Raw genomic sequence first — 27,295 nt, 5'->3', positions numbered from 1 at the left:
TCGTCTGTACGATCGCTGGAGACGGCTCTCCCCGGAGACCTCTCCCCTTGTCCTCGGCCGACCCTCCCGGTCCGTCTAACAAGTGCACTACAGCTTACACAAATGCACCGCTCTACCAGCACTATGCCAACTCCATAAAAGAATATCTGATATATGCTGTATCCCATCTGACTACCACAAAAACATGGTTTCTACTACAACCCAACCCCTTTCCCTCCACAGTATAAATATTCATTTTTCTACACACTCCATCTATTAAGAAAGTACAGTTTTCCAGCGCACTCTTAATCCACCGCATACCTGTCCTTCACCCTCCAGTACTTGGTCAACAAGCAGCCCCTACTGTGGCATATGATGGTGCTTCCGTGGCAGGCATACAGCCTGACATTGGTGTCATTAATGGAGAAACGTTTCAAACAGGAATAAACTGCCCCACCGCAACAGCTATTTCAGAGTCTGCACATGTGGATTCACAGCGCCCTAAGACGTGCATTTTCAGTAGGAGACATTCTGATTACGGTTTGAGCACTTATGGTGCTCTCTTCTTCAGGTGCCAAGGCAGAACAAAGGAAGGTGGTACAAGCAGGGCAAGAGAAACCATATATGAATATTAATAAAATATTTCTTAAGGCGGGTTTAAAGGATTTGAAGTTTTCAGAGTATCCCGGGGTTGCTGGAATTGCCCCTTAAAGCCTTTTAGTGACTGTGGACTTCGCCTGACTCACTGCCAGACAAATAAAAGGATACCCCTACACTCCAAAGACTTGTGGAAGGTGTTGTACCCAATGGCAGCAAACAGCTTGTGTAAGATGAAAACAGCAAGCAGAGAAGTTAGGGAGAGGATCAATATTCCACGTAAGCCATAAGTGACTCAAGTATCACATTGATGCAAAGGCTGATAAAGCTGATGGTCAAAAAATAGCCGGTAAGAAAATTCACCTTGTTGCTAGATGGTATCCCAACAACTCCAGAAATGCAGCTTTTGTCCTAGTCCCCTTAACTATAAATCTCGCTCACTAGGTCATAACCCAACATAGAGGAGTCACATAGGGGATGTACTTTATCGGGACCATGTCATATTGATCACAGTAATGCTATGCATAAACAGGCACCAAACTCTCATATGAATAAACTTATTGCATGCAAGCACTTTGAAGCATCTCAAATGTGACAGGCAAGAAATATACGAATAAAAAATAAATATAAAAAATGTAAACCATACACATTAATTCAGATTTGAGTAGAAAAGGATAACAAGCACATCAGTATAATGAAGGAATAAAGAAAGAAAAATACTGAGCAGCATTTTATTTGAATCATAAACCACAAATCCAAAGCACTCTCCAAGTGCTGTGTAAAATGGAAGCATTTATGAAGAAACCTGTATGATATCATACAACTCCTCTACTCTGGAGAATGAGAGTTGCTTTCAGGCTTACAAAGAGGGTCCCCATCAGAAGTATCATTCCATTTCCGTAACGTATGAGGATGAGGAATGGCCAAATGCTGTCTTACATATTCATATGCCTGAGGGGAATAGGAGTACAAAGTGAGACAGAACTCAATAAGGCTATCACTATAGCGATGCCCATGAGGGTCCTTCGAATGGTTACTCATTTCATTCCGAAATATACCTAGAGATACACCATCCAATTTCTTTTCTATGACTTGCATCGCAGACTCTTCTGAAACACCTAGATTTCTCTTTTTCAGATCCTCCACCAAATTCTTCAGTTTGGTACACTTTGTGTTCACCCTCCGTTCGCTTTGCTGACACAGTTTGATTTTCTTATTTGCGGCCTCCAGCCTTCGCTCTAAAACCTCAATTTTCCTTTTGGCTGCCGATAGGCTTTGTAGGTAATAGTTATGGTCCTCACAGCGATGGAATGTTGTTTGAAGGTTTGCTGCAGCACCAATAGGAGAATCAGTGGCTGGCTTGCCGTTGGAAATGCTTGCTGGCTTGCTAGCTAGAACATCGGTAGACTTGCATGTGGAAAGAGCTGATGAGTCGTTGTTACCTGCACAACAGGAAATTGATAGATCACGGTCTTCACAGTGAATGTTTTCTGTTTGAGTGTCATTGGACTCTGCCTCTAAGTTGCTTTCAGATACAGATGTTGTCCTCTTGTTTTTGGTATCTTGAGGAACTGCAACCTGCAAATAGCAAAATATGCTTGTACATATCTACGTTAACATTTTTATTGTGCTGGAAATATAATACATTATAGCAATATAGGATAACTCAGGCATCCTATAGACGAGAATCTAGGTCAGTTCTTAGTGATGATTCAAAGAAAGGCAACCTTGCTGCCACACTAGCAAATCAGAAACAGTTCTTTCTAGCCCAGTCCAACCAAATAGTTAGCTTTCACAAATAGGTGTACACAAACTACAGTACACCTGCTCCTCCTCCCCAACAAAACACTTTCATATAACTCACACAACCAGGCCTTAAAATATTGACTGACAGAGTCAGCAAGGAGACTAATCAACACCTTAATTGTTTACTGAGTAACATATATTTTACTAGGACTTTGTTTTAACATCTGTCCTTCTAGTGTTAATGGGCATTCATATGTCTCAATTCTGTACCTGGAAGATTCGGGAAAAATACTGATATGGTGAATGAAGACGCCTATTAAAGAAAAACATACCCAATCTTGTCTTCCTTTTCGTGCAGGAAAACAAACCAATCTGTTGATTTCTCCTATTCAAAAATCAAGAATGTACTCTCTATTTTCAGTTATTGCAAGAGGGGCCTCGTCTATGTATTTTGGAGTTATTGTGGTACAAGCACTTAGCCACTCACCTCGCCACACCAAAAGCCATCTGAAACAGTGCAAAAGAAGAATGTCAAGAACGCAGTCAGAGAAAAATACCTCAAATATTAGAAGGGCGTTTTGGCTCCAATAGTAGGAGTCACTTGTCCTGAGGCTGAACAACCCTTTAACAGTCCCCTATAGTAGCGCAGAAGACAAGTGATGCAGTATGGCGGTTGGTGCCAGGTTGAGGTTGCCAAAGACAAGAAGTAGATTCGTTTGAACATAAAATACTGCCAGGGTGGTGGTAACAAGGGTGGCAAGGAATGGTTTCTGGAGCTTTCAAGGGCTTAGGAAAAGGAAGCTAATGCTACCCTTAAGGTTCACATAGTGTTTTTCTTTTTTTTTTAAGAATTATTTTTTGATTATTTTATTTATTTAATTTATAAGGCGCATGAATCACCCCCATAGGGATATCTAGCATTAAATTGATTTACCATACAATATATATATTTATCATAGTATACTAATTTTGCTCATGACAAAACTGAAGACAAAATAATACACTTTGTTGTTAAATGTGAAATTAAAGACAAAATCCATCTATAGGTTAAACTGTACAGACAAAGAAATCTGGGCTCAAACTTCTGCTTCCTAACTTGACCAAATTGTGTGATCCTAGGGATATTTTTCTTTTTTTATTTGACAGCGTTTCATTTTCTTTGAGCAACAAATTTGAAAGTACCCAGGAGTAACTTACTTCATAATGTGCGCTATATAAACAGACCCATTTATTTATGGTTTAATAATCAATAATATTGCTACAAATATTGTTTGTTTGGCTATATACAGTCCACATGACAAACTTTTTCCTTTGTTGATTCATGGAAATGGAATTAGACCGGCCGTAATACATGCCCCCATGGGAAAATGGGAGCTGCTGTTTATCACTGCACCCCGTGGCAGGCACCTCAAGTTTCCTGCCACGGGGTGCAGGGATCAACAGGGGGCCCCCAACCGGAGGCCGCGCACCCAAGGAGGCCCTGCTGTGGGACCCCAAACACGCTTTCCGGCATGGTTTCCAGGCCGAAAACCGTGCATCGTAATCCCAAGGGTAGAAATGCCTGTCCTTTGGGATTATGAGCTGGTTCAGACTGGCCGACAGGCTCTGTGAGCCCATCGGAAGCTAGCTGGAATAACCAGCCGGTTTAGTTTCCAACCACCAGCATTATAATGCGTCGGTCGGAAAGTAAACTGAGGAGCCGGCTACGATGTGGCCCGGAAAGGCTCCGACCGTAGATCTGAGCTTTTACAGGCTGCATCATATTCAGCCCCCTAATGTCAACACCTGGCTCTCAAAACGAAACACTGTTAAAGAAATAACTTTTTTATTCTGAAAAATATCATATTTCATATTTTTACATGACGATTATTTTATAGTTTACAAGCAAAATTATTTTCATGGCTCACCTCAAGTTAGAACACTTAAAGCCGGACCGAACCCCTAGCTCAGTTTGCTTTGTGCATTTGCTGTCTCGCCCAGTAAATGCTGTGGTAAATGAATACTAAGGACCTAAGCTTTTTTTGTTACAATCACAGGGGCTGGGGGAATTTGTAAAACTGTGTCTAATCAGAAGACTTCCAGTTACATGAATTCATGCATAGATGGACGAAGTAGCACTCACAGGAGCATATTGAATAAAAGACCATCTGGCCATCACGTTTGCCCTCAAGTGATCATTTCAATGAGTACGTTTTATTTAGATTGAAAACAACTCTTCTTTGTTAATTTCTTGGAGAATGCAAACCTCATAAATATGGGAAGTGATCAAATATATAAATGTGCATTTGTTATTTCAAATACCTTCTTTTTTCGAGTATTTATTGGAAAAGAAAATATTGTTGGCACAGCGTTTTCTCTCAAACGGATTGTCTGCCCCGTTCTATCAAACCAAAAGTCTTCAAAGTGCTTGGAACACAAAAACGTATGCCGGCTTGGTGTGTAATTCTTCCTGTTCAGTTGGCACAACCATTTTTTCCTTCTCTCGGCATCTAGGGGGAATCTATTACAAAAAAAAATCTGAAATTATAATTTGGCTTAAAAGGTATTATTTTGAATTAAGACATTTAAATAGAATATGTTTGCGAAATGACAAGCACATTTAATTACTTACGAATGTTTTCCGTTGAGGCAACGTTTTCTATTTATTCTTGTATTTGATAATATTCATATTAAAAAGTAATTTGAGCATACAAGTGGTACAAAAAGCCTTTATTGTGTGATTAATAAAAATGTTTACAATATAAGAGTACTATATTCCAAATTGTAAAAGCACCAATGCTTAAAATCATTAAAACCTAAGAAATACAGTTAAAACAGATTGAGTAAGTCAGGTATTAAAGTGCAGAACTCGAATCTGATGTACATGGTACGAACTGGAAGTTAGCAATATAGGGTAAGTGCAAACAGCAGCTTTAAAAAAATTTAATCCAATTTAAAATACATATAATCAACTAGTGTTCGTCCCTCGCAACTGACACTGGGTGTTGGAGCCATTTGTAACAGCTTAGCGACTTTAGCTTATTGGGCTTTAAGTTACTTTGGTACACTTGTTTTCGGGCTAAGCTGGTGGACCAACAGTGCCAGTCTGGCTTAGTCATTTGTCAATCAGCCTGTGGGCTCAGGGTGAAAATTGGTGCCAGAGCTTACATCTTCTAGGCAAAGCTGCATAATATTAATTTATTTGCCAAATTTTGCCCGTTCCATCAGCTCCTTGTTGGTAAACACCAAATTTGTAGCCTCATTGGACGTTCGAGCACCATAGGAGATGAGGAGTGGTTTTAGCAATCTACGGCACGGTGCCAGAAGTGCGGGATAGCAGCAAAGCAGGTGGTTAAACGACTCATATTTAAAACAGCTAAGTTGGCAGTTTTAGTAAGGGACTGCCATCTTGGATTTAGATAATTGGTTTGTAGGCCCATTAGCCCATTAGCCTGGCAAACAGAATTTTTTTTATGTGGCCTTTAAGAAGTGCACTAGACAAACAGGGTTGTGGTCTAAGAGAGTCTGGTTGTACACTGACTTACGACAGCCCCACAGCTTGCAGAACGCCTTAGTTTTTAAGCTTGTCCATGTCGCTTGCATTGGATAGCGTTTTAATTTGTTTTTTCAGAGCACGTTTAATCATGGCGCATGTAAGTTATGATGATCTGTAAACACATTTTGGTCAATTTGAAGGGTGTTAATTGAGCGTTGTAGATATTGGGACCAAGGGTTCCCGCTTTGAACGAAGATGGGCTGGAGGGCTGCTTTCAATGTTTTGGCCGGCGCCTTCATTATTCTATGGTAGTAATTTACAAAGGACGCCATACTTGCCCACATTTGGGCAACCAGCCAAAATTCCAAAGATACAATGGAAGACTAAAAACCCTTTTGTAAGCCCTAACTTGGTATTTGTCCAAGATATGTACTAACTGACCTGGGTAGACTTCCACACCGTAAATATTAGTTGCTAGTAAAGAGGCGGCTTGTCTTATTAGGCCAACGGACAGGCTTTCCAAAGACATACAAATAACATACCTTTCAAGACAAAGATTCAGAAAGACACCGATTTTCTCACTGTGTTTTGCTACCATACAAATGTTTTACGGTGAAGAAACTTCACAAATTATTCAAATAACTGCATGTTGCACCTGTTATTATGATTGCATCTGACCTATGTAGGTAGTCGTTTTTAAGGCAAGAAATCACAGCTTTGGGGGCATGTCTTGGATTGCAAGCCCGAGCCTTGATTTTAACACACTGTCCTCAAATGCCAAACAATGATTTCAATGCGTAACAAGCACCTCCAAGGTAGACTTGGAAGTTACTGGAGCAGGTAAGCTTTATATTAAACTTGAACGGCGCAGCGTGATATTGTTTATTGTCTTGTTTGAGGAAGGAGTGTACACGTAGCAATCCCTATACCACATAACACACATACGTGCTACTAATACTGAGAATGCATTCAAACCACATATCCAGTCGTATACAAAGGTATAATGCAAAAAGACATTTTGCTCTTCCCTCCAGTTAAGCTGCTGTGAGTAAATACTGCTTCTACAGACAGCGGAACAAAACCAACTTTCTGCACTAAACAAAGATTCAAAAGATATGTGACCACACAATATTAAGAAGGAAATTCTAAAACATAAATTCCATTTAATGATTAAGTAAAAATAAAAATAGTGATTTGGTAGAGCCAGGGAAATAATAATCCATAGTTTCGAGCTCAGTATTACGTAAATCCATTGTTTACCCGACCATTCTCTTCCTCATGGTTTTATATTATACATAAAGAAGGGAAGAGTGAGACACAAATTCAGGGTCACTCTCATGTCCGACAGACAAACAAAATGGGCTCTGGAAATAGAAAAGATAGCATTTCCATTCATTACATCATTGTTTTTCCGGAGAGCTGGTAGCAACACTCAATTTGCCACTATTTGCATGAAAAGTACTGTTTTTAAAAAATGAAAGAAAAAAACATTTGAGTATGGTACAGGAAAAGCAAATACATATCTTATGGCATCTAATGGTATCTAAAAACTGTATGCTAAAGTCAAGGTTTTCAGTCCTTATGAATGGCATGTTTTTTTTTCAAATACTTTTTACTCAGGAATTTCTGAACAGAATTTAGAGAGAATAAGGAAGTGTCAGAATGTGAAAGGGAACGCCTTCAAAGACCTAATTTACTTTCCAAAAGATTCACCCATTTGGTTGTCTATAGTAGTCCCGGGAGTAGATTTATGGTCCACCAGGAGAAATGTCATTCTAAGTTCACCTTTTGCATCAAACACCAGCTGAATGAATGCAGCTCAATGGCCCTTCCTCTTGCACCATAAAAGTGTTGTGTCAATGCTTGTGCTTTCTGGCAACATGTGGTAAGCAGGAGATACAACAAAAACAACCCTTAAATTCTGCTCTTCATACATAGCATAGCATAAATATCCTTGTTGTTTTGCATTTACAGACACGCTGGGAGGGGTGGAGAGCTACATGGTGCCTAGGAGGGGGAGGGGGCAGCATGTGAAGGAGAGACTTACAAAACACCTGCACTCTAAGAATGCTAAAGGAAAAAGAAAATATTAGTTCCCTAAATGTGAACTTGAAAGGACACAAGTCAACCAATCAAAAGGTTCGTAAAAAGGGGATGGTCCTAGCAGTGGCTGCCGCTAAAATAAGATGGTAGGGCAGCGCGGGGGGCAAATTATATATATATTTTTTAACACACTTACCTGCTTCTCCCGCTGTTGCTCCGAATGCTGGAGACCTCGGTGCTCCTTTCTTCTTGAAGTCCCTGGGCCAGCACAGGCTCCCAGACTCCCAACCCAACCCAGATGCTGCTCTCATGCTTTGACAGCAGCGCCTGGATTGGTTTGAGCAGCCTGGTTAGGCGCTCACGTGCCATTTCTCCACCCAGCTTACAACAGCTGGGTAGAAAAATGTTAAATGTGCATGTTTGTTTGACTGGCCTAAGACGGTCAACCAAACTGACGTGCGCACTTACAAGTGCCCTCCACTCCTCCTCCCAGCCCCTGGCTAGTGTCAAAAGGATTGACTGGCCTCACCCTAGACTCCGCAGCATCAGCTGCCAGTGAAAAATAAAAAGATAATTAAATTGTTTTGTCGTTTTATTTTTCATTCTCAGTGGGGCGACGGTCCTCCACCATTGTGGAGGCGCCACCGCTGGATGGTCCAGAGGAGGGGCAAACACAAGAAGAGGAAGCCATCAAATAAGAAGAAAGCAAATGAGCATGACAATAAAGCCAACCAACGGTAAACAATGTTTGGGCTGAAAGCCCAATGAAAGTTCACAATAGGTCTTTCGTAACCAAACAACTTGTGCTGTCTGGCAAGCGAGACCCAGAAAAGAACCTAGCCCATCCTAGAGTACCACAGCATCGTTTCACACTAGTGTGTGAACTGAAAAGACACCACACGATTTGGGAAGTCTCGCAAAATTGGTGGGTTGAGCGAGAACTGGACAGTCTTGATGGCCATATCTGCTGGACTGCAATATAAATCACACTATTCAGATCTGTGATGCTTCACAACAAGTATCTGAAGCGTAGTGGTTGGCGCATCAGTGCTGGGCCCGTTCGAGAAGTGCATGTTTCTAGAGGCTGGAAGAACCTAAACTATAACTGGAACACTGAGCTGACTATTTGACCACTAGGGGTCCTTTAGCATTTTTACACAGCAAGTTTTGAATTGGGGGGGCTTTTGTCGGTGACCTCTGGACAAAGTCGCAAAAGTCTAATTGGGTGCATGGGTATAAAAGGAAAAAGCATTGGCATAGCCAATAGGTCTCGCTTTTGGGACCTTCTAAGTATTTAGTTATGCAGCACAATATCCTTGGTGCAACCACATCAACTGTTGCGTGGCTAAACACTTATAAGGTCCCAAAGGCGAGACCTATTGGCTATGCCAATGCTTGGTGTGGTTGTGTGTGTGTGTGTGTGTGTGGTTGTGGGTGTGTGGTTGTGGGTGTGTGGTTGTGTGGGTGCGGTTGTGGTTGTGGTTGTGTGTGTGGTTGTGTGTGTGGTTGTGGTTGTATGCGGTTGGGTGTGCGGGTGTGTGTGTGTGGTTATGTGTGTGTGGGTATGTGTGTGTGTGGTTGTGTGTGTGTGGTTGTGTGTGTGTGCGTGGTTGTGTGCGTGGTTGTGTGTGTGGGTGCGGGTGTGTGGGTGCGGGTGCGGTTGTGGGTGAGGTTGTGGGTGCGGTTGTGGATGTGGGTGTGGTTGTGTGTGTGTGGGTGTGTGTGGTTGTGTGTGTGTGGGTGTGTGTGGTTGTGTGTGTGGTTGTGGTTGTGTGTGTGGTTGTGTGGGGTTGTGTGTGTGTGGTTGTGGGTGTGTGTGGTTGTGTGTGTTTGTGGTTGTGTGTGTGTGTGGTTGTGTGTGTGTGTGGTTGTATGTGTGTGTGGTTGTATGTGTGTGTGGTTGTATGTGTGTGTGGTTGTATGTGTGTGTGGTTGTGGTTGTGTGTGACAGTAATACTAACAGCATATCAAAATAAAGGAACGCACACATCGAGTTTGTGGAAAGAGAAAGCACATTGTAAGTCAAACAGGCGCAGCAAAGCATTAACACAAAAACATGTTCTTTGAACTAGAACATCAAAGGGGCGCCGCAAAAGTGATCGCGGGCAAAAGTGAAAGTGATCGCGGGCGCATAATGAGCATGATGAGATTTGCCATATGGTGCCTCTGCTCCTAAGCACGCGCCCAGGTCGAGTTGGTGCTATATAACACTGCAAAGAAATATAATTTTAAAAAAGCAGTGTTGAGTGGTGTGAGGGGGTGGCTTGATGGGGGTGGCACAGGGATATTAAGTGGCGGCAAAGGTGCAAAAAACAAATGTGTTGGCTGAGGGGTCAGCACGAGGAGATTGTGGTGGCAGAAGCTTAATAAACACCGAAGCAAACAGCATGGTAATTGAAACGGCAGCTGCAAGCCTTTCATGAAGCCCGTGCAGAAAGTAATCAGTCCACTGAGCAGCGGTCAGATGTGGGATAATGGCCAGAGCAGCCTACCTTCAAGATGGAGAACCAGGTTCAAGTCTCGGCGTGGGCTCAGACATCATGTGATTGTTTGCAAATCCTTTAATCCCCCCATGCCTGAAAATGTAATGTGTCCATCTGTAATGCTGGTTATGTAAAGCGCTCTGTTCCCTTCGGGTCGAGTTTGCGCTATATAACACTGCAAAAAAATAAAATAAACAAGCATTGGCCGCGCGGCAGTAAAAGTAACGCCGCGCGGCCGTAAAAGCGAAAGTGATCGCGATCGATCTGAAAGCGAAAGTGATCGCGATGATGCGCTAAAGCACGAGTTTTCAAAGTGCTGCTGAAGGCTAGCAGGTCGCGCGTGCACGCTCATGTGAACGCAAGCGCTAGGCCAGCCAGCAGCACTTTGAAAACTCACCTCCAAAATGTCTCTCCGAGGCAGCACATGCGCTGGGCTCGGCGAGACCTAAAAAAAGGTTTGCTAGAATTTGATTCTGGCAAGAAAGCACAACATAGAGAAAACTTTCAACTCTGCAGGTTGCAGGACATGACAATATCTCAAAATAATATTGTGGCAACGCAGATTATAGCAATTGTGTATTTTGGTTGTCATATTAGAGAAACATACAGCTTATTTATGTTTTTATGACACATGGCACAGTTTGTTTGTTGTAAGACTGTTCCGTGTAAACAGAATGTTATAGTTCTTGGAGAGAAGTAAGCACAAGAAGGCTGTCGCAGCGTGACGCAACTCAAGTGAGTGAATCGTGGCAAACGTGGCCCTGTGTTTTTGTTAAGTAGGTTCTAACTCATGCAGCTTTTGGCACAGGAAGAAATGCAATCGGCATCAAGGGATTCACGAAATTTTCAATCTGAATGAACTATGGTAAGTGTCATTAAGAGAGAGAGTTAAACTGGGCATTCTCAAACAAACACAATTCATTAATAATCCATTACTTTCAGGTATGGCTAGGATCAAACAACGCAGGGATAGAGTGAAATGGTGAATTATGAGACTAGAGTACCCACTAGAAATCCCACAGGTTGAGTTGAAGAGAGAAATTGTGAGAAAAGGTAGCTTGGTCTTACCTGACCGACTTTAAGGCAGTTAAGTACAATGACCGGTTTCCAGTGCCCAATGTGGGGGCACAGTTTAATGGAGGACAATAGTGCACGGACCATTGCAGTACCAGTTGGGGGAATACGCTAGAGTGCCAGAACACTCGTTTTAGGGGGATCAGTTGATAAGTATATATCTTGAAACCCCCTAGTCGCAGCAAAGATATTCTAGAGGCAAAAGGGGGGGCCACCAACTGTGGTCACTAATGGTGACCCTGAAAAGCCTAACCGAGGGTTCACATGATGACATCTCCAAAATATAGTAAGTTGAAACAAACATCAACTGGTTACAAAATCAGGACAGCCTTTCTTAGCTATCCCATCTGATCCACAAGCCAAGCGTTATAATTGAGAACATATCTAGACCACAGGGACAACTTGGGCACAAAATACAGGCTCCCCTGGGCAAACCAAGACCACTGATAAACTAGGCTCACCCTCAATGTCTGATGAAAACTATGATCTTCCCCTCTCCCAGATGCTGCGATATTGATGATGCTTTGGTCCTGGTTGGCTCAACTTGAAGTCACAGCCAGAAGCAGGCAGATCTTCCGTACCTTGCAGTTTAGCAAGATTTACCTTTCAGTGTTTTGTCCAGACGCAGTCCACAAGAGAGAGGGCGCCAATAAAGGATTCCCTCATGGGTTTTCATTATCTTCTCAACTGTAATCATGCCCAGCCCCTTTATGGGAAAAGAACAGTTGATGGGGGGAAAGCTGAAACAATGTCAAACATTCACTCCCAGTACAGAGATCTGGGCCTAAATCCATTGTTTGTTTGCATGCTATGCCACCCCAGTTTGGATCAAGCCATATGCAAATCAGTCTTGACCCTGCTCCCCATGGGAACAGTCCAGCCCGAACTGCCAGGCCAGGTTCTCCCTGGACAGGAAACAAGCACCCTGGGTCCGGTTTCAGGATATCACCCTTCATGAGCCAGGCTAGATTGACTCCAGTGGCAAAGTGAGCACAGGACCCACGTCTGGGCATACCCTTCCCACTTAGGGCGAGAAATGCAAAAAAGAAGATGGATGGATGGAATGCTGAAACAATATCATACATTCATCCCCAGTACAGAGATCTGGGCCTAAATTCAACGTTTTTTTGCACACCATGCCATTCCAGTTTAGATAGAGCCATATGCAAATCAGTCTTGACCATGCTCCCCATGGGAACAGTCCAGCCTCAACTGCCAGGCCAGGTCCTCCCTGGACCGGAAACAAGCTTCCTGGGACCGGTTTCAGGGTATCACCCCTCATCAACCAGGCTAGAGGAGGCTGACTCAAATGTTGAACAAAGTACTAGGTTGAGGACAAAGTACTTATCTTTCATTGGTGGCAGTTCTGGTCAATCCAGATCACTGCGGAATTTAGACTTAAAGATGCTCCTTCAATGCTGGTGGTTCATGACCACAGTGGGATAATGTTATGCTAAGGTCAAGAAGCACTGCAGTTTCCTAGGCTGCTGCCAACAAGCCCTTAGGAATAGGCATAGCCCTCACAGAGGAGGCTATATTAAATAAGGCATATATTGACAGGAAGATTGGTATTTCCTACCTGGAAAGGGGAACAGTGGCTACATTAAAAGTGTTAATGGGCTATCTCCCCTATGGAACGATACAAATAGTACGATAGAGGGGGACACAGGAATGTATATATGCAAGCTCCCAAATCTGAATTCACACTTGGAAACAGTGAACAGCAAGAAATTTGAGAGTTACAACTAGGTGTAGCAGTTAATATACATGTGTACATTTAACTTAAGGAAGAGAGCTACGGGTCTCAGGCAACAGTTTTGAAAATCAGGCTTATAGTGAGAAAACAACAGGTGGGTGGAGGACTAACACACACCCCTTTTTAAGGCCATTTAAGAAACGTTTAAGAAACATACATTTATTTTCTAGCTTTAAAAATCAACCAATGAACAAAAAGAGGCAGGCCAAAAAAGTGACATTCAAGTAGGAAATATGGTGTTCATGGGTGACAGATAACTGTAATTCAATTCCAAACACTTATTTAACCCACACCCTGCACTTGTAATGGTTCAATGGTGACTGCATAACATAGTGACAAGCACACATCCCGAAATATGCCTCATTTAAACAAGCATTGGCAAAGCCAATAGATCTCATCTATTAAAGGGCTATTGGCTTTGCCAATATATTTTAGCAATGTTTACACCAGAGTGGCTGCAGCTCAACATGGCTAAATGTTAGTGGGATAACGGGGAGTGGAGTGCTGTAAAGTGGAGTGTTGCGGAGTGGCGTACAGTAGAGTTGAGTGGCATGGAGAGAAGTGCAGTGTCATGGAGTAGCGTACAGTGTTGTGGAGTGTCGAGGAGGGAGTAGAGTGTGAGAGTGGAAGTGTTTAGAGTTGAGAGGCATACAGTGAAGTACAGTGTCAGAGTTGAGTAGAGTGTCGTAGAGTGGAGTGGCACAGAATGTCGTGGAGTGGTGTAGAACAGAGTGGAGTGCCATAGAGTGGGAAAAAGTGTTGTACAGTAGAGTGGCGTTGAGTAGGGTAGATTGTATGTCATAGAATAGAGTGGAGTAAAGTGGCATGGAGTGGCATAGAGGGAGTTGCATAGAGTGTTGTATAGTGGAATAGTGTCGTAGAATGGCATAGAGTGGAGTTCCATAAAGTGGAGTAGAGTGTCAGTGGAGCACAGTTTAATGGAGTAGAGCAACATACAGTGGGGTAGAATGGCCTAGAGTGAAGTGGCGTAAAGTACAGTGGTGCAGAGTAGATTGGCATAGAGTGCAGTGGTGTAGAGCGCATTGGTTTTGAGTATAGTGGTGTAGAGTGCAATGATGTTACAGGATAGCGTAGAGTGCAGTGGCACAGAGTAAAGCGGTGCAGAGTAGATTGCAGTGGGGTACAGTGCAATGGCGTGGAGTGACACAGAGTGGAGTCAAGTGGCGTAGACCTGAGTGGTGCAGAGTAGAGTGCAGTGGCACAGAGTGCGGTAGCATTGAGTGCAGCCATGCAGAGTGTCAAGGTGCAGGGTCGTAGAGTGCCGGGTCATAGAGAGATGGGTCATAGACTGGTGTAGGGAGCAAGGACATAGAGTAGAGAGGTGCAGAGTAGAATGGAGATGTGTAAAGTGCAGTGACGTAGAGTGAAATGGTGTAGAGTGATGTAGTGTGCAATGGCATAGAGTGCAGTGGCATTGAGTAGAATGTTTTAGAGTATAGCGATGTAAAGTGCAGTGGTGCAAAGTAGTTGGCGTAGGTGCAGTGGTGTTGAGTGCACTGGCTTTGAGTAAAGTGGTGTAGAGTGCAGTGGTTTAGAGTACAGTGCCACAGCATAGACTGCAGAGGCATATAGTGGTGCAGTGTAAAGTGCAGTGGCGTAGAGAGCAGGGTTGCAGAGTAGAGTGGAGTGGTCCAGAGTGGAGTGGTGCAGGGTAGAGGGCAGTGGCATAGAGTGGAGTGGTGCGGTGGCATGGAGTGCAGTGGCATAGAGTGCAGTAGAGTGGCATCGAAAGCAGGGGCATAGAGTGCTGTAGAGAGCGTAGAGTGCAGTGGCATAGAGTGAAGTGGTGGAGAGTGGTGCAGAGAACAGTGGCGTACAGAAGAGTGGTGCAGAGTAGAATAGAGTGGCATAGAGTGCAGTGATATAGAGTGCAATGGTGTAGAGTGACGTAGCGTGCAGTGACGCAGAGTGCAGTGGCATAGAGCAGAATGTTTTAGAGTATAGTGGTGTAAAGTGCAATGGTGCAAAGCAGATGGCGTAGTACAGTGGAGTAGGGTACATTGGTTTTGAGTAAAGTGATGTGGAGTGAATTGGCGTAAGTGCAGTGGTCTAGAATAGAGTGGTGCAGCAGAGTGCAGTAGTGCAGAGTGGAGTGGCGCAGAGTAGAGTTCAAAGACGTAGAGTGCAGTGTTCAGTGGCGCAGAGTAGATTGCTACAGAGTAGAGGGAGAGGAATGGTGCAGTGTAGAGTATAGTGGTGCAGTGGCATAGAGTAGTGGCTTAGATCGCAGTGGTGTAGAGTAGAGTGGCGTAGAGTACATTGTTTCAGAGTAGAGTGAAGGGGCACAGAGTAGAGTGGTGAGGGGTAGAGTGGAGTGGTACAGGGTAGTGCCAAAGAGGGAATGGGCTTAGAGTGCAGTGTTGCAGAACGGAGTGACGTGGAGGGGTGCAGAGTGGAGTGGTGTAGAGTGCAGTGGCGAAGAGTGCAGTGGTGTATAGTAGAGTGGGATAGAGTGCATTGGCATAGAGTAGATTAGAGAGGCATAGAGTGAAGTGGCATAGAGTGTAGTGTCAGAGTGCAGTGGTGCACAATAGATTAGAGTGGTGTAGAGAGGCATAAAATGGTGCAGCGAAGAGTGCAGTGGCGTTAAGTAAAGTGGCATAGAGTAAAGTGGCAGGGAGAAAAGTGGCATATAGTAGAGTGGCAGAGAGAGCAGTGGTGCAGAGTAGCGTTGTAGAGTGCATTGGTGTAGAGTAGAGTGCAGTGCTGTAGAGTGCAGTGGTGTACAGAGGTGCAGAGTGCAACGGTGTAGAGTGTTGAAGAGCACAGTGGCATAGAGTATAGTGGTGTACACTGCAGTGGTGCAGAGTAGATTGGCATAAAGTGTAGAGGCGTGGAGTGTATTGTTTTGGGTAAAGTGGTGCAGAGTGCAGTGGCATAGAGTGCAGTGGTGTTGTGTGGAGTGGCGTAGGGTGGAGTGGCGCACAGTGGAATCAAGTGGTATAGACTGCAGTGGCATAGAGTAGCTTGTTTCAGAGTAGAGTGAAGTGGTGTAGAGTGCAGTGGTATAGAGTAGAGTGTCAGAGTGAAGGTGCAGAGTAGATTAGCGTGGCTAAGTGTGGATTAGCTTTGAGTGCAGAGGCATGAAGTGGAGCGATGCAGTGTTCAGTGGTGCAGATTTTCATGGTGTAAAGTACAGTTGCAGGGTATACTGTCATAGAGTGCAGTAGCTTATAGTAGAGTGGCGTGGAGTGCATTGGCGTGGAGTGCATTGGCGTAGAGTGCAGTGGCGCAGAGTACAATGGCGTAGAGTGCAGTGACGCAGAGTAGCATAGCATACAGTGCAGTTGCGCAGAGTAGAGTGGCGTAGAGAGCATTGCTAGAGACTACAGTGGTGCAGCATAGAACAGAGTGGCACATAATGCGGTGACGCAGAGTAGAATAGAGTGATGTAGAGTGCAGTGACAGTACAATGTCATAGGGTGCAGTGGATCAGGGTATAGGGGTACAGAGTAGACTGGCGTAGGGTGCATTGGTTTTGAGTTAAGTGGTGTAGAGTGCATTGGCATAGAGTGGTGCAGATTCGAGTGGAGTGGTGCAGAGTGCAGTGGCACCGAGTGCAGAGGTGCAGAGTAGATTAGAGTGGTTTAGAGGGGGATTGGCATTAACTGCACTGGTGTACTGTGGAGTGGTACAGAGTATGGTGCATTGGCGTAGAGTGCAGTGTCAGAGTGGAGTTGCACAGAGTGGTGTAGAGTGCAGTAGTGAAGAGTACATTGGTGCATAGTAGAGTAGTGTGGGGTAGAGTCGATTGGTATAGAGTAGAGTGGAGTGGTGTAGGGCATAGAGTGGAGTGGTGATGAGAAGAGCGCAGCAACACAGTGTGGAGTGGAGTGGCGTGTAGTTGGAGTGGTGCAGAGAAGTGTGCAGTGGCGTGAAGTGGTGCAGACTGCAGTGGATTGGTTTTAAGTGGAGTATGCATGGTATGGTAGCGTACTGCCATTACAGACAACACATCTTCAATTGAAATGATCATTACATTTGCGCTCACAGTTTTACTGATAAAAGTATACAGCACACAAATGATAACGTGTAGAAATGTCATCACCCAATGTATTGATTTGATAGTCAACAGAGTTAATTTACAGACATTTAGATTTTATTGTGTGCTAGGAAAAAAAACTAACATTGATACAGCCTTCATCAAGATGCACCCCAGTAGTCAGCATGCTTGCTACATAAATCCTCTCACTTTGAAGTCAGAGAAAGAAAAATAAACACCAAGCTTCCTGGAAGACACAGCCTGACATTTGACCTCTGTCTTTGATTGCACAGCAAATGTGACAAGATAAGAACAAGATGTAAATGCCTGTTTACTCAAAGGGAGTTCGTAGAAGAATACAGTAAACAAGTTTTTGGCAATGGGAGGGACGAACTCGAGATGGACAGCCTAAAGCACATAAAGCCAGCAAATAGAAAGCCAGAAAATGTGAGTTACAAACCACAGTCAATGATAAGCAACTGCCGGAATGCATTTCTGAATGTCCCCAAGATGTCTTTAGCAAAGCAGACATAGGCTGACGTAAAAAGGTTCACAACATGTAGGTCAGGTCAGAAAGGGGAGAGGGTGTGGCCTTACAGCTAGAGCAGTTGATCTCAATGCTAGGGAACCGGGTTTGAGTCTAGAGAGGGACGCTCAACATCCTGTGATTCTGGGCAAATCACTTATTCTCTCCATGCCGGACAAAAAATGTATGTGTTTGTCTGTAACGCAACTGGTGCTCATGTAAAGCAATCTGATACCTTTGGGTAAAGTATGCGCTGTATAAAACTCCAGAAAAAAATGTAACTCTTTACCTCATTATTAGAGGACTGGGATGCTAATGACTTATTTCCCTTTACTCAGCTGTTGCCCGAGTTACCCAGCTCACTATTCATCATTAGGTATGCTATGGGTATTTAAGTTACACTTACAGCCCCTGATGGAGCACTGAAGTTCTCTGTTAACAGGTAGTACTCTTCTCAGTGGGAACCCAGTGTTAATGATTTAGTCATGTTAACGGTTTGTCATGTTTTTATGCTGTACCATGCATTTTGTAATATTCATTTCATGCACATTTATTGTGAAATAAATGTAGAGATTAAGGCTATGAGTCATTTGGGAAGCTTCACAACATTTGGATCTTTGAGAATGTATTCTTTTGTGCAGTATTATGCTGGCATTTATATAAGGCTTTCTAACTCTGATGAAGTACTGAAGCCCTTTATGGACGGGCGTCACACTGCTCTGTGGGATAAAATATTAGAGGTGACTGTCATGCAAATTGAGTTACAATTTGTCATGCTGTTTATCACACAATTGTCACATACTTCCTAAGTCGTTTGCTATTAGATCTATCATGGAACCTGTCATATAAAGCTATCACAAACTCTTATGCAATCTGTAATACCATATGTCCTTATTAGCTTATGCTATATATAATGTAGTTAGTCCTTCAGGTAATTGCACTGATGGTCATGTGAGCAGTCATGGGAGCATATAGCTACACTGGAAATAGTGGTACCAAGGTAATACTGTATGAAGTCATACCAAAAGTGGCATATTCCAAGCCCCTAGTGGTAGTGCTAAGACTCCAGGAAGAACAATATGGACCCGACCCAGCAATTACAGAATCCTAGCCTCTGGTGGCAGAGAGGTTTTAAGAGGTAAAAGGATGGGAGTGAGGGCTAAAGGGCAGTTGAGGCTATAGCCTAATGCCAAGATTGTAAATGACATTTACCCCTTTGTCACCAAGAGTTCGCAGTAGCAGGTGGAGTTCAGATATTGCTTGCTAGGGTCCACCCAGGAGCCATAGAGAAGTCACCTGTGAAACGCAATGGTTACCGGCAGTGAGTATAAATGCCAAATACAGTGTGTGGGGTCAATAGAGAAGCAGCACATTGTGTGTACTGGTTACAGATAAATGCCCACTGGGTTCACCCAACAGCAACAGAGAAATGATCGGTTTTAAGCAGATGTGGCACAGATATGTTAATTGTTAAAAATGTTGTACATTATCAGGCTGTTTCGAGGTGGTGCATGAGGATTTCTTTTCTTGGAGGTCCTGAAGAGGGTGGGTATTTTTCGTTCTAGCTGGGAGTAGTGTTGCTAACATGCCAATAGACTCCCTTAAGGCAGAAAACTGCCGCTAAAACGGCGATAATGGGCTTGATAATATGCTCTATGGAATACCAATTGAAACCCATGTTAGATGTCCTTCACATCAAACATGGGTTTTAAATTGAAATTCCATAGAGCATATTATCAAGCCCATTATCGCCGTTTTAGCGGTAGTTTTCTGCCACTAAAGCGGCGATCATTTTATCGCCTGGCTTGTTAATATGCCCCTTTGTTAGTGGACCACAAGACATTTTGTTGAGGCTACAGTGATTTTCTTGCTGTGCTCAATTTGGGTAGATATGTGGAGTTTCATAAGGTGCAAGTGGTATATTGCACTACGTAATGGAGTCAATAGCATGCGGCGGTCGTTCTACTCGGTGATTCACTTTGCTGTCTATGGGTATGCTTGGTTCTACTTCATGCGCATCGGACAGATCCAGGGGGCTCTAGGATAGGTGAAAACGTTATACTATACTGTTTGAACGCCTCGTCAGGGATAAGTAAGCACTATTTAAATGCAATTTCCAAATTTCACATTCCCAAGTGTCACGTGTGACTAGTTCGTCCGGCTGTTGTTTCTATCACAGTACTTGCGGTTGTGCGGGACTAGCGGAAAAATAAAAACTACAAGTACCGGAATGCAGAGAAAATAGAGGCACGGAACTGGGTGGGCTATTCTCACCTGAAACGTAGCAACATGGGCTGCAAGGGTGTTTGAGGTTATACTGATTGTGCTAAATAGGCTTGGATGAGTTATGTCCTTTCATCCGCTCACTGATGAGGGTGTCTGCGAGGCACTAGTGCTGCACTGCGTAGACCTTCTATGGTTTAACTCACCTGTGAAAGCTGTAGTCGCAGTTCTTTTTCCACACACTAGAGCAAGCCAGAGCAGCACAGCCGGTAGGCATGGCAAGGAGCTACTTTGCTAATAAGTCTTTCGTGCCCCTTTCTTAAACAAGTGCCATGGTCCAGGAGCTTCACTGTCACAAAACACTTAACTAAGATGGCGGCTGCCTGTGATTGTTGGGGGTGGTGAAATCAAACTGGAGTTACTCAGAGAACAGGGAGCCTTCGAAATAAAGAACAGTCGCGCCACAGAAATGTGAAGAACTAAACAAGCGGCCATTTTGTAATGATATCCCATATGTGTAAATACAGTTTATTAGTACGAAGTCGGTTTAAAATTGTGTTTAACGACGTTCTTTGTACAAAAAAATGTTGTAAAACCCCGCAGCTAACTTTTAGGGTGATAATACTAATTTTAATATGGAGTAGTACGCACTTAACATTCTGAAACATAATATGACAAGCATATAATACTCCACTGTGAAGGTGTTTATAAAAAAGAAAAGCAGAAAGATGAGAGAACAGATAGTTTACATAAAAGCAAGGGGCGAGAAGAAAAACCTCAAACTTAAAAATTACCACAATGGAAACGGACTGCAGGCAGAGAAATCTGATAGTTCTAAGAAGAGATATAGAAAAGCCGAACGGGCATAGGCGACGCTAGAAACATGATAATAATAATAGTAAACATACGTGGGGGCGCGGTACATTACTTGAGGAAAAACTATATATAATTAATCAAAAAAGACGACGAAAAGATGGAACATTATCAGTGAGACACGCAAAGAATGATTAAAATAATCCTTGAGATAATTTTGAAAGGCGCTTGCGCAAAGTCTGTTTGAACGTGTTATTTGTTTTCAAGACACTGGTTCCGATTCTTATCACATTTAGCATTATAAGATGTCCGGATTGCTAGCCGTTTTCTGTCCATATCAGTCCCTCCTTTATGTCGACAGTCCCCGCGGCTGGTAGACTAAGTCACTGATAGGCTCCTCCCACTCAGGCCTTGCCCTTCTGTCACTCGTTCCCGTGGTTTGTCTTCTCTTTAGTAAGGGATTCTCCCGCAAGACATTTGAACAAGCCATGGCTTTCGCCACCCGGCAGTTTGTTCGCGCGTTGTCCTCCTCCAGCGCCTCACAGGCAAAGAAAGTGGTCATCAAGCATGTGACTGTGATCGGCGGGGGGCTGATGGGCGCAGGCATTGCACAGGTGAGACTAGGGGAGAATAGGCATTGCAGCTACAGAGGTCAGGCTGCGCCTGCTTTGGGATCATTAGACAAGCATGATGCATGGCAGCCTGAGACCTCCCTAGGAAGAATGGAGGGAGAGTTCCATGTGGAATAACTGGGACAAAGGTTTTCGTCAGGAGTCCATATAGTGTTGGCTGTCCGGAGACCTGTAGGGAGCGAACTCTTAACAGCTGACGGGCATTTAATCAATGTCTAGCTTTCCATAAGAACACACAGAGCCAGCACTCTAATCTGTGAACTGTTGGATTTGGTTCAGTCCAAGCTATGTTGGCAAGTGATCCCCGTTGGAATGCCTTCCCGGCAAATCTAGGACGCCCGATCGTTAGGGTGATCAGGCGTCCAAGATTTGCCGGGACTGTAACGGGTTTTCATCAGCTGTCCTGGCAGATTCCGTCAAATTTGGCTCGCGTCCCGGTTTTCAGAGACGGTAGACTGAAACCAGTGGGAAGCACGTTTTTATGTGTTCCAAAACCGGGCTAATTAGCAAATGTTACAAGAAAGCAGTCAAAGTAACCGGTATGATACTGGGTTTAAAAACTGCGTTTTATGTATTTTCATAGTACTTCTTCTGTATTTCTGTGATGGTGAGCGCTATCATTCTGTGGCGCTCGGATAATGTAAAAGGTATAGTCCTTCTATTTTTGGAAACTGTCCCGTATTTTTTGGTTTTTAAAAGCTGGTCATCCTACTTCACCTCGATGCCTGGAACGAGTACTAGTTTTTATGTTTTTGTTGTGTTCTGAATGGAGAGGTTTTGTCGATAGTTGCGAAATTAGTAACAGAGCATCTTTTCTGTTGCAACCGTGATAATACTATTGCTTTTGATTAGACACTGCAACATTTGTTAATCTATATAATTGATCATCTTCCTGAGGATTGGCATTGCGCGCATTTGCTTCCTACATACATTTTCTCAACTTGCATTGACTTCTTCAGAGGATATCAACAGTGAGGAGAGCCTGCCAAGGAGTTTACAATTCGAAAACAGACCTCATTACCCATATTTACTAGCAGTTTTTTGTCTACAGACATTGTAAAGATTCCACAGTTCACTGCTTTTAATGATTTTGTATAACGCTTTTGTAGCTCAGATTTCAGGTTAGTTACGTCATTGTCTGGCCTTCAGGATTGTATCGGATACCTATTGGTTGGATAGGGGTTCGAAGTCCTTGTCTTAAGTTACCTAACCAGTTTTTCAGTAGGAGCGCCCCGAGGCAAGATGATGACCCTGCAAGTGGGACCAAGGTTAGTCGACGACGCTCCAGTGCTAATTTGTCTCCTCTTTCGTATGTTAATTATTACGAGCCTGAAGGGCCTTCACTTCCCTTTGAACCGATTACCTTCTACCATTAATATTTATTTAAATGCTTCTTGCCCTTGGTTGGAAACTAATTACTAATTCATATACTACTTAAACATTTTGGGGCAAAAAGTGGAATCCTACCCCCTACTTAGGGAATTCTAGGAAACCTTAAACATTGCTTTACACTCGCACCCCATCCATACACCTATTTCTTCTTGGATTTCCTCTTCCAAGATCCATCTGCCTCTATATCGCTGGCACTTTATATCACTACTACTCATATTCATTAAAACACCCTGTTCTCACCCACTGCTCATTCTCCTGTTTGCTGCCCAAATTTCATATCACCTAATCCTTGCATCACCTTGCCTCAACTGAATTATCCGTAATCAAGCGATGATTTCACATGCTAATGAAAAGCTTGATAATAGGGGAGTGTGGACGTAACCAGAGAATCCACCTCCCATTCAAAGCATGCCTAAGTCAAGTTTTGACCAGGCGTAAGGATCCGGCGTAAACCGCGGTTAGCGTGGCTTTCATCATCGCTTCGTGGTTCCGGGGCCACATTGTAAATAACGTGATGTCCTGTTCGTGACCTTTTGTCATGGTGTTACGGAAAGGTACGCCTACTGTGCATCTCATTAGCGATGTATATCGCTAAGATGCGTGGCATTACTAAAACGGCAGCTAACATGCGCTAATGCATGTTAGCGCCGCCTTGTTAATAGGGCGATGAAATTATCGCCGCTTTAGCGGCAAAAAGTGCCGCTAAAACGGCGATAATGTCCTTGTAAATATGCCCCCTGATTTTTGGAACCCTTAAGCTGTTTTCAGTAGGGTAATGTCTACAGTTTTAACTCCAACCCCGTTCCCTCTGAGTCAGTCATTATGGAGACATGGTTTGACTTGGATACCATTGAGTTTAACTTCAAGGATACCATTGTGCCGCTTGATCTCCACACTACCTGCGTCATGTTCTCTGACACCTCCTGTGCCATCCAAAGGAGCATGGTGTTGGCAGGGTTGGCCTGTAACATGTACCAACTGGTCCCTAGCCCAAGGCGCTGACTTCCAGATGGGCTCCCTGCTGCAGTCTCCTTATGACGAACCCCCAAAAATGTGTTTAAACAGTTTTCCTGTAGGTTGCTGGTGCCCTTGTCTCCTTTTTCTTAGTTTTTCTTTCCATAGTGCTTAATCTTGCCCTCCTCATCCTCCTCCTTCTGCTCCGAAATTTTCAGTTCATAGTCTATTAAAGACAACGACTTGGATGGCGTGCCAAATTTGGTTTCGCTCAGGGTACTCTTTCTGCTAAGACCAACTCTGGATGTTGGCATCCTTTTAAACAGGTCTCTCACAATCAATAACTCCGTTACCACCTGTGTTTATATTGTAGCAGAATGCCACCCTTGTGTATTTATCTGCTCAGTTTTTGCAAACCTGGATGCCATCCTAACTTAATTGCCATGCACCATCTCTCATATATATTTAGTAATATGACATAAACAGCCATCAGCAGTATATGCTCCTTGCACTCCACTTGTACATGTAACCCGTTTGACTTTTAAATTCCGGGCCCTTTCCCCTCTCACGGTTGATGCAGTCCGTCTCAGACCATGCTATAACACACGCCGCTTCACCCCCTCCTGTTGCACCCACCTGTAAGACCCCAAACTCCCTAAGGAAGCATTCAAGGAATTCCATTGTAGATCTCCTTGACAGAATGCACAACCTTTTTGTCCCCCTTGCATACCTCTTCTTTCACCATTTATTCCATAATATTTTAGAAACTATCACTATCTCCTCTTCTCCTTTACCATAGCAGCTCATCATCAGAATCCAGGCTTGGTGACTCAGTGGGCTAATGCATATACTCCAGGAATCTGTGTTAGTCATGGTCATAGGGTCCACTCTCGGAGGTTCCATTCAGCATTTTATCCATAAAAGGGTGAAAAAATGAGTACAGTTGAGTTGGGTTACAATAAACTGCTATTATAATTTCATCACCAAGGAACCCAAGTGTGAGTGTGTTCTTCATAAAACACGTTGTAGAAACCTGGGCTCACTCTTAACTTCCATTTGCTAAAGAGGCAAATTGGCACACTTATCTGCAGGTAGCAAAATCCCATCCCCTTGTGTTGCAACACCTATAAGTAGACCCTCAATGCAGAGACGTTTTAAGACGTGGGCAAAATGGGCTCTGTCCCAGAGCCCCAGCCTTTCAGGGGGGCCCCCTAATAGAGCCAGTTCTGTTCTGCAGAGTTTTGCCCTGATCTTGAATAATTCTTAAACAAATCATTTTAAATACCACCTTCCTTTAACCGATTTTTAACGTGGGTGATATTTGAGCGTCTATTACAGACATTTTGCAGAGAAATGTTGTGATTATGTTTCATGCAAAATCCATAAAAAATAGTTTCTTTTAGATCACAATAGGACCTCCCATATGAAAAATGGGGGGGGTATCACAGAGATTATTTGCAATAATAGTAGTGAGCTTCTGCTATGTTACAATATTGATAACACATGTTTCTATTGCTCAATATTCAATGCAAACACATTTAAAATGTGGACGAGTGCTACTGCGCACTGTCAGTGACCCGCATGAAAGAGCTGTAATTGAATAATAAATTAAAAGCTTTTTCGAACAGGGTCCTCAAATACGTTTGGCCCAAGGCCCCCAAAATCCTTAAGATGTCCCTGCCTCAATGCCCTTAGATTAGCTCTCACTACAGCTAGATCCTAGTCAAGAACTTAGGGGCATATTATCAAGCACGGCGTTAAAATTATCGCCGCTTTAGCGGCAGAAAACTGCCGCTAAAGCGGCGATAATGGGCTTGATAATATGCCCTGGAGAATTCCAATAGAAGCCCATGTTGACACCAGAACATGGGCTTCTATGGGAATTCTCAAGGGCATATTATTAAGCACATTATCAGTTTTCTGCCGCTAAAGCGGCGATAATGGGCTTAATAATATGCCCTCGAGAATATGCCCCACATTCTCTTTCCTGATTTTTCATCCCAGCTGCTAATACGCAGTATAAAATAACTTGGTTCTCCTCCTTCCTAAGCCTTGATTGACTCCAGACTTTCTACTCACAATCCCTTATATTCTCATCCACACCGCTTTGTGTACAGACGCAAGCAGATTATATTCACGTGGTGGAAAAATGAGAGCAAGTTAGATATTCCTGAATGAAAAACAATAAAAAAAGAAACCTTCATCTAAATCCCACCCAGGGCTTTAATAAGCAATAATGTGACAGCTGTAAGAAAGAAAGAAAATTTTCAGTCTTTCTCTTACCAACTTTACTCATGCAGATGACTAATTACATACTTATAATGTTGTTGACAGACCTTCTGTCTCTGCCAGGAACAAGCTGTAGAGAGGGAGAACAAGGTGGGACATTCACTCCTACGCCAATATGCACGCTTCTTAGAGTCAGGCGCATCATGCCGCATTTTCCTGACTATCTCCATAAGCACTCAGCAGCCACCATTTGTTCCTCGTGTGTTCAGAGTAGAAGACTCTGTTTGCAGACACATGCCTTTTGGCTATTTAAACAAACTTCTTTTGGAAAAAATATAAACATCCTATGCAAGTAAATAGTTCTGCATGCAAACTAGTCCAAAAGGCAAAAACACACTACAGTCCTGCATGATATCTCGTTTATCATGTTTACCCATAAATGGGGCTCGCTTACATTTGAAAAACAGCATAATGCATAGGTTTCTTACAAATCTAGTGCCCACACATCTGGCAGCCAAAGTTTGTAGCTATGTTCCCACCCACATCATCGGGCTTCCCACACCACGGACCCAACAGAGTCCAAGGTGGGTTTTATCAAGGGGAGTGGGAGCAAGGTTTTTTTTTTTTTAAATTGGGAATTGTCCACACAATCAAATGTAATCAAATTAACAGTTAAAACTATCTAGGACTATCCTAAGCCTAGTGTATTATTGGATGTCCTCATAGAATTAAAAACATAAGTGGACGATACACAAAGGATATTAATTACCCTATCATCCTATACTACTGTCAACATAACACATGCCCAGAGTGTCAGCGGCCTGTGTCAGGACGTAGTCTTTGGTTCCAAAAGTGATGCCCTATCATTGGAGGCTAACCTTCTTCCACCAAGCTGTCTGTCCCATATGGGATGATTGGTGACCTATTTGTGACAGATATCCCTACACCCACACCCTGTGTAGGATTAATACCAAGAGGTGCTAAATATTGTGTTCTCACAATGATATGCTCTAAAGATCATTACTTCAGGATTTGTGGAAGCATTTCCCAACCTGGGGAACCCAGGGGGACTACGCCTTATAGTTGCAAATATTCCAAGGGACTGTCGCTGCCAATTTGCCCTGGTGTCCCCTCCACCGATATTCCCAGGCTTCCTGATCTGCCAACATTGTATGCTTCTGGTCATATCCTTTTGTCCAAAGGAACCCATAGAATAAGGCGATGGACTCCTAAGTGTCACTCTACCAGAAGTGTAACTGTAAATAGTAAGAACTCATTTAGGCCACCTCACAGATATACCAGGCCTTGGGCCTAGCTCGGTAGGGCCTGGGTGGTGTTCCTACAGACGCACGGAATCATCCCATATTGTT

At 43.5% G+C, this 27,295-nt stretch overlaps 2 protein-coding genes across 2 annotated transcripts in view; one reads left to right on the top strand and one right to left on the bottom strand.

The window, feature by feature from the left end:
• Positions 1 to 300: 300 nt before the first annotated feature.
• On the bottom strand, positions 301 to 20,324 carry LOC146862203 (THAP domain-containing protein 1-like). Its single transcript, XM_085641389.1, has 3 exons — positions 20,112 to 20,324; positions 4,624 to 4,822; positions 301 to 2,154 (listed from the first exon to the last, which is right to left on the bottom strand). The coding sequence occupies exons 1-3, from the start codon at positions 20,180 to 20,182 to the stop codon at positions 1,405 to 1,407; spliced, it is 1,020 nt and encodes a 339-aa protein (XP_085497515.1). The 5' UTR covers positions 20,183 to 20,324; the 3' UTR covers positions 301 to 1,404.
• Positions 20,325 to 21,052: 728 nt separating this feature from the next.
• Positions 21,053 to 27,295, top strand: part of HADH (hydroxyacyl-CoA dehydrogenase) — a 271,639-nt gene continuing 265,396 nt past the window's right edge. Inside the window, exon 1 of the mRNA XM_085641388.1 lies at positions 21,053 to 21,332. Within this exon, the coding sequence (XP_085497514.1) occupies positions 21,207 to 21,332 (126 nt within the window). The 5' untranslated portion in view covers positions 21,053 to 21,206. The remainder of the gene's footprint in view (positions 21,333 to 27,295) is intronic.

Source organism: Triturus cristatus, chromosome 2_2 (assembly GCF_964204655.1).
Source record: "Triturus cristatus chromosome 2_2, aTriCri1.1, whole genome shotgun sequence".
NCBI classification, from domain to species: Eukaryota; Metazoa; Chordata; class Amphibia; order Caudata; family Salamandridae; genus Triturus; species Triturus cristatus.
The sequence above is the reverse complement of the archived record's forward strand: the minus strand, read 5'-3'. Positions and strand labels throughout refer to the sequence as shown.

Bases quoted from the DNA above. Each gene is read 5' to 3' on its own strand.
- LOC146862203 (XM_085641389.1), bottom strand. From the start codon at position 20,182: ATGCCTACCGGCTGTGCTGCTCTGGCTTGCTCTAGTGTGTGGAAAAAG. The intron at 4,823-20,111 runs GTGAGTTAAACC...TTTTTGTAATAG, and splicing joins TGCGACTACAGCTTTCACAG to ATTCCCCCTAGATGCCGAGA. The intron at 2,155-4,623 runs GTATTTGAAATA...TGCTATTTGCAG, and splicing joins TAAATACTCGAAAAAAGAAG to GTTGCAGTTCCTCAAGATAC.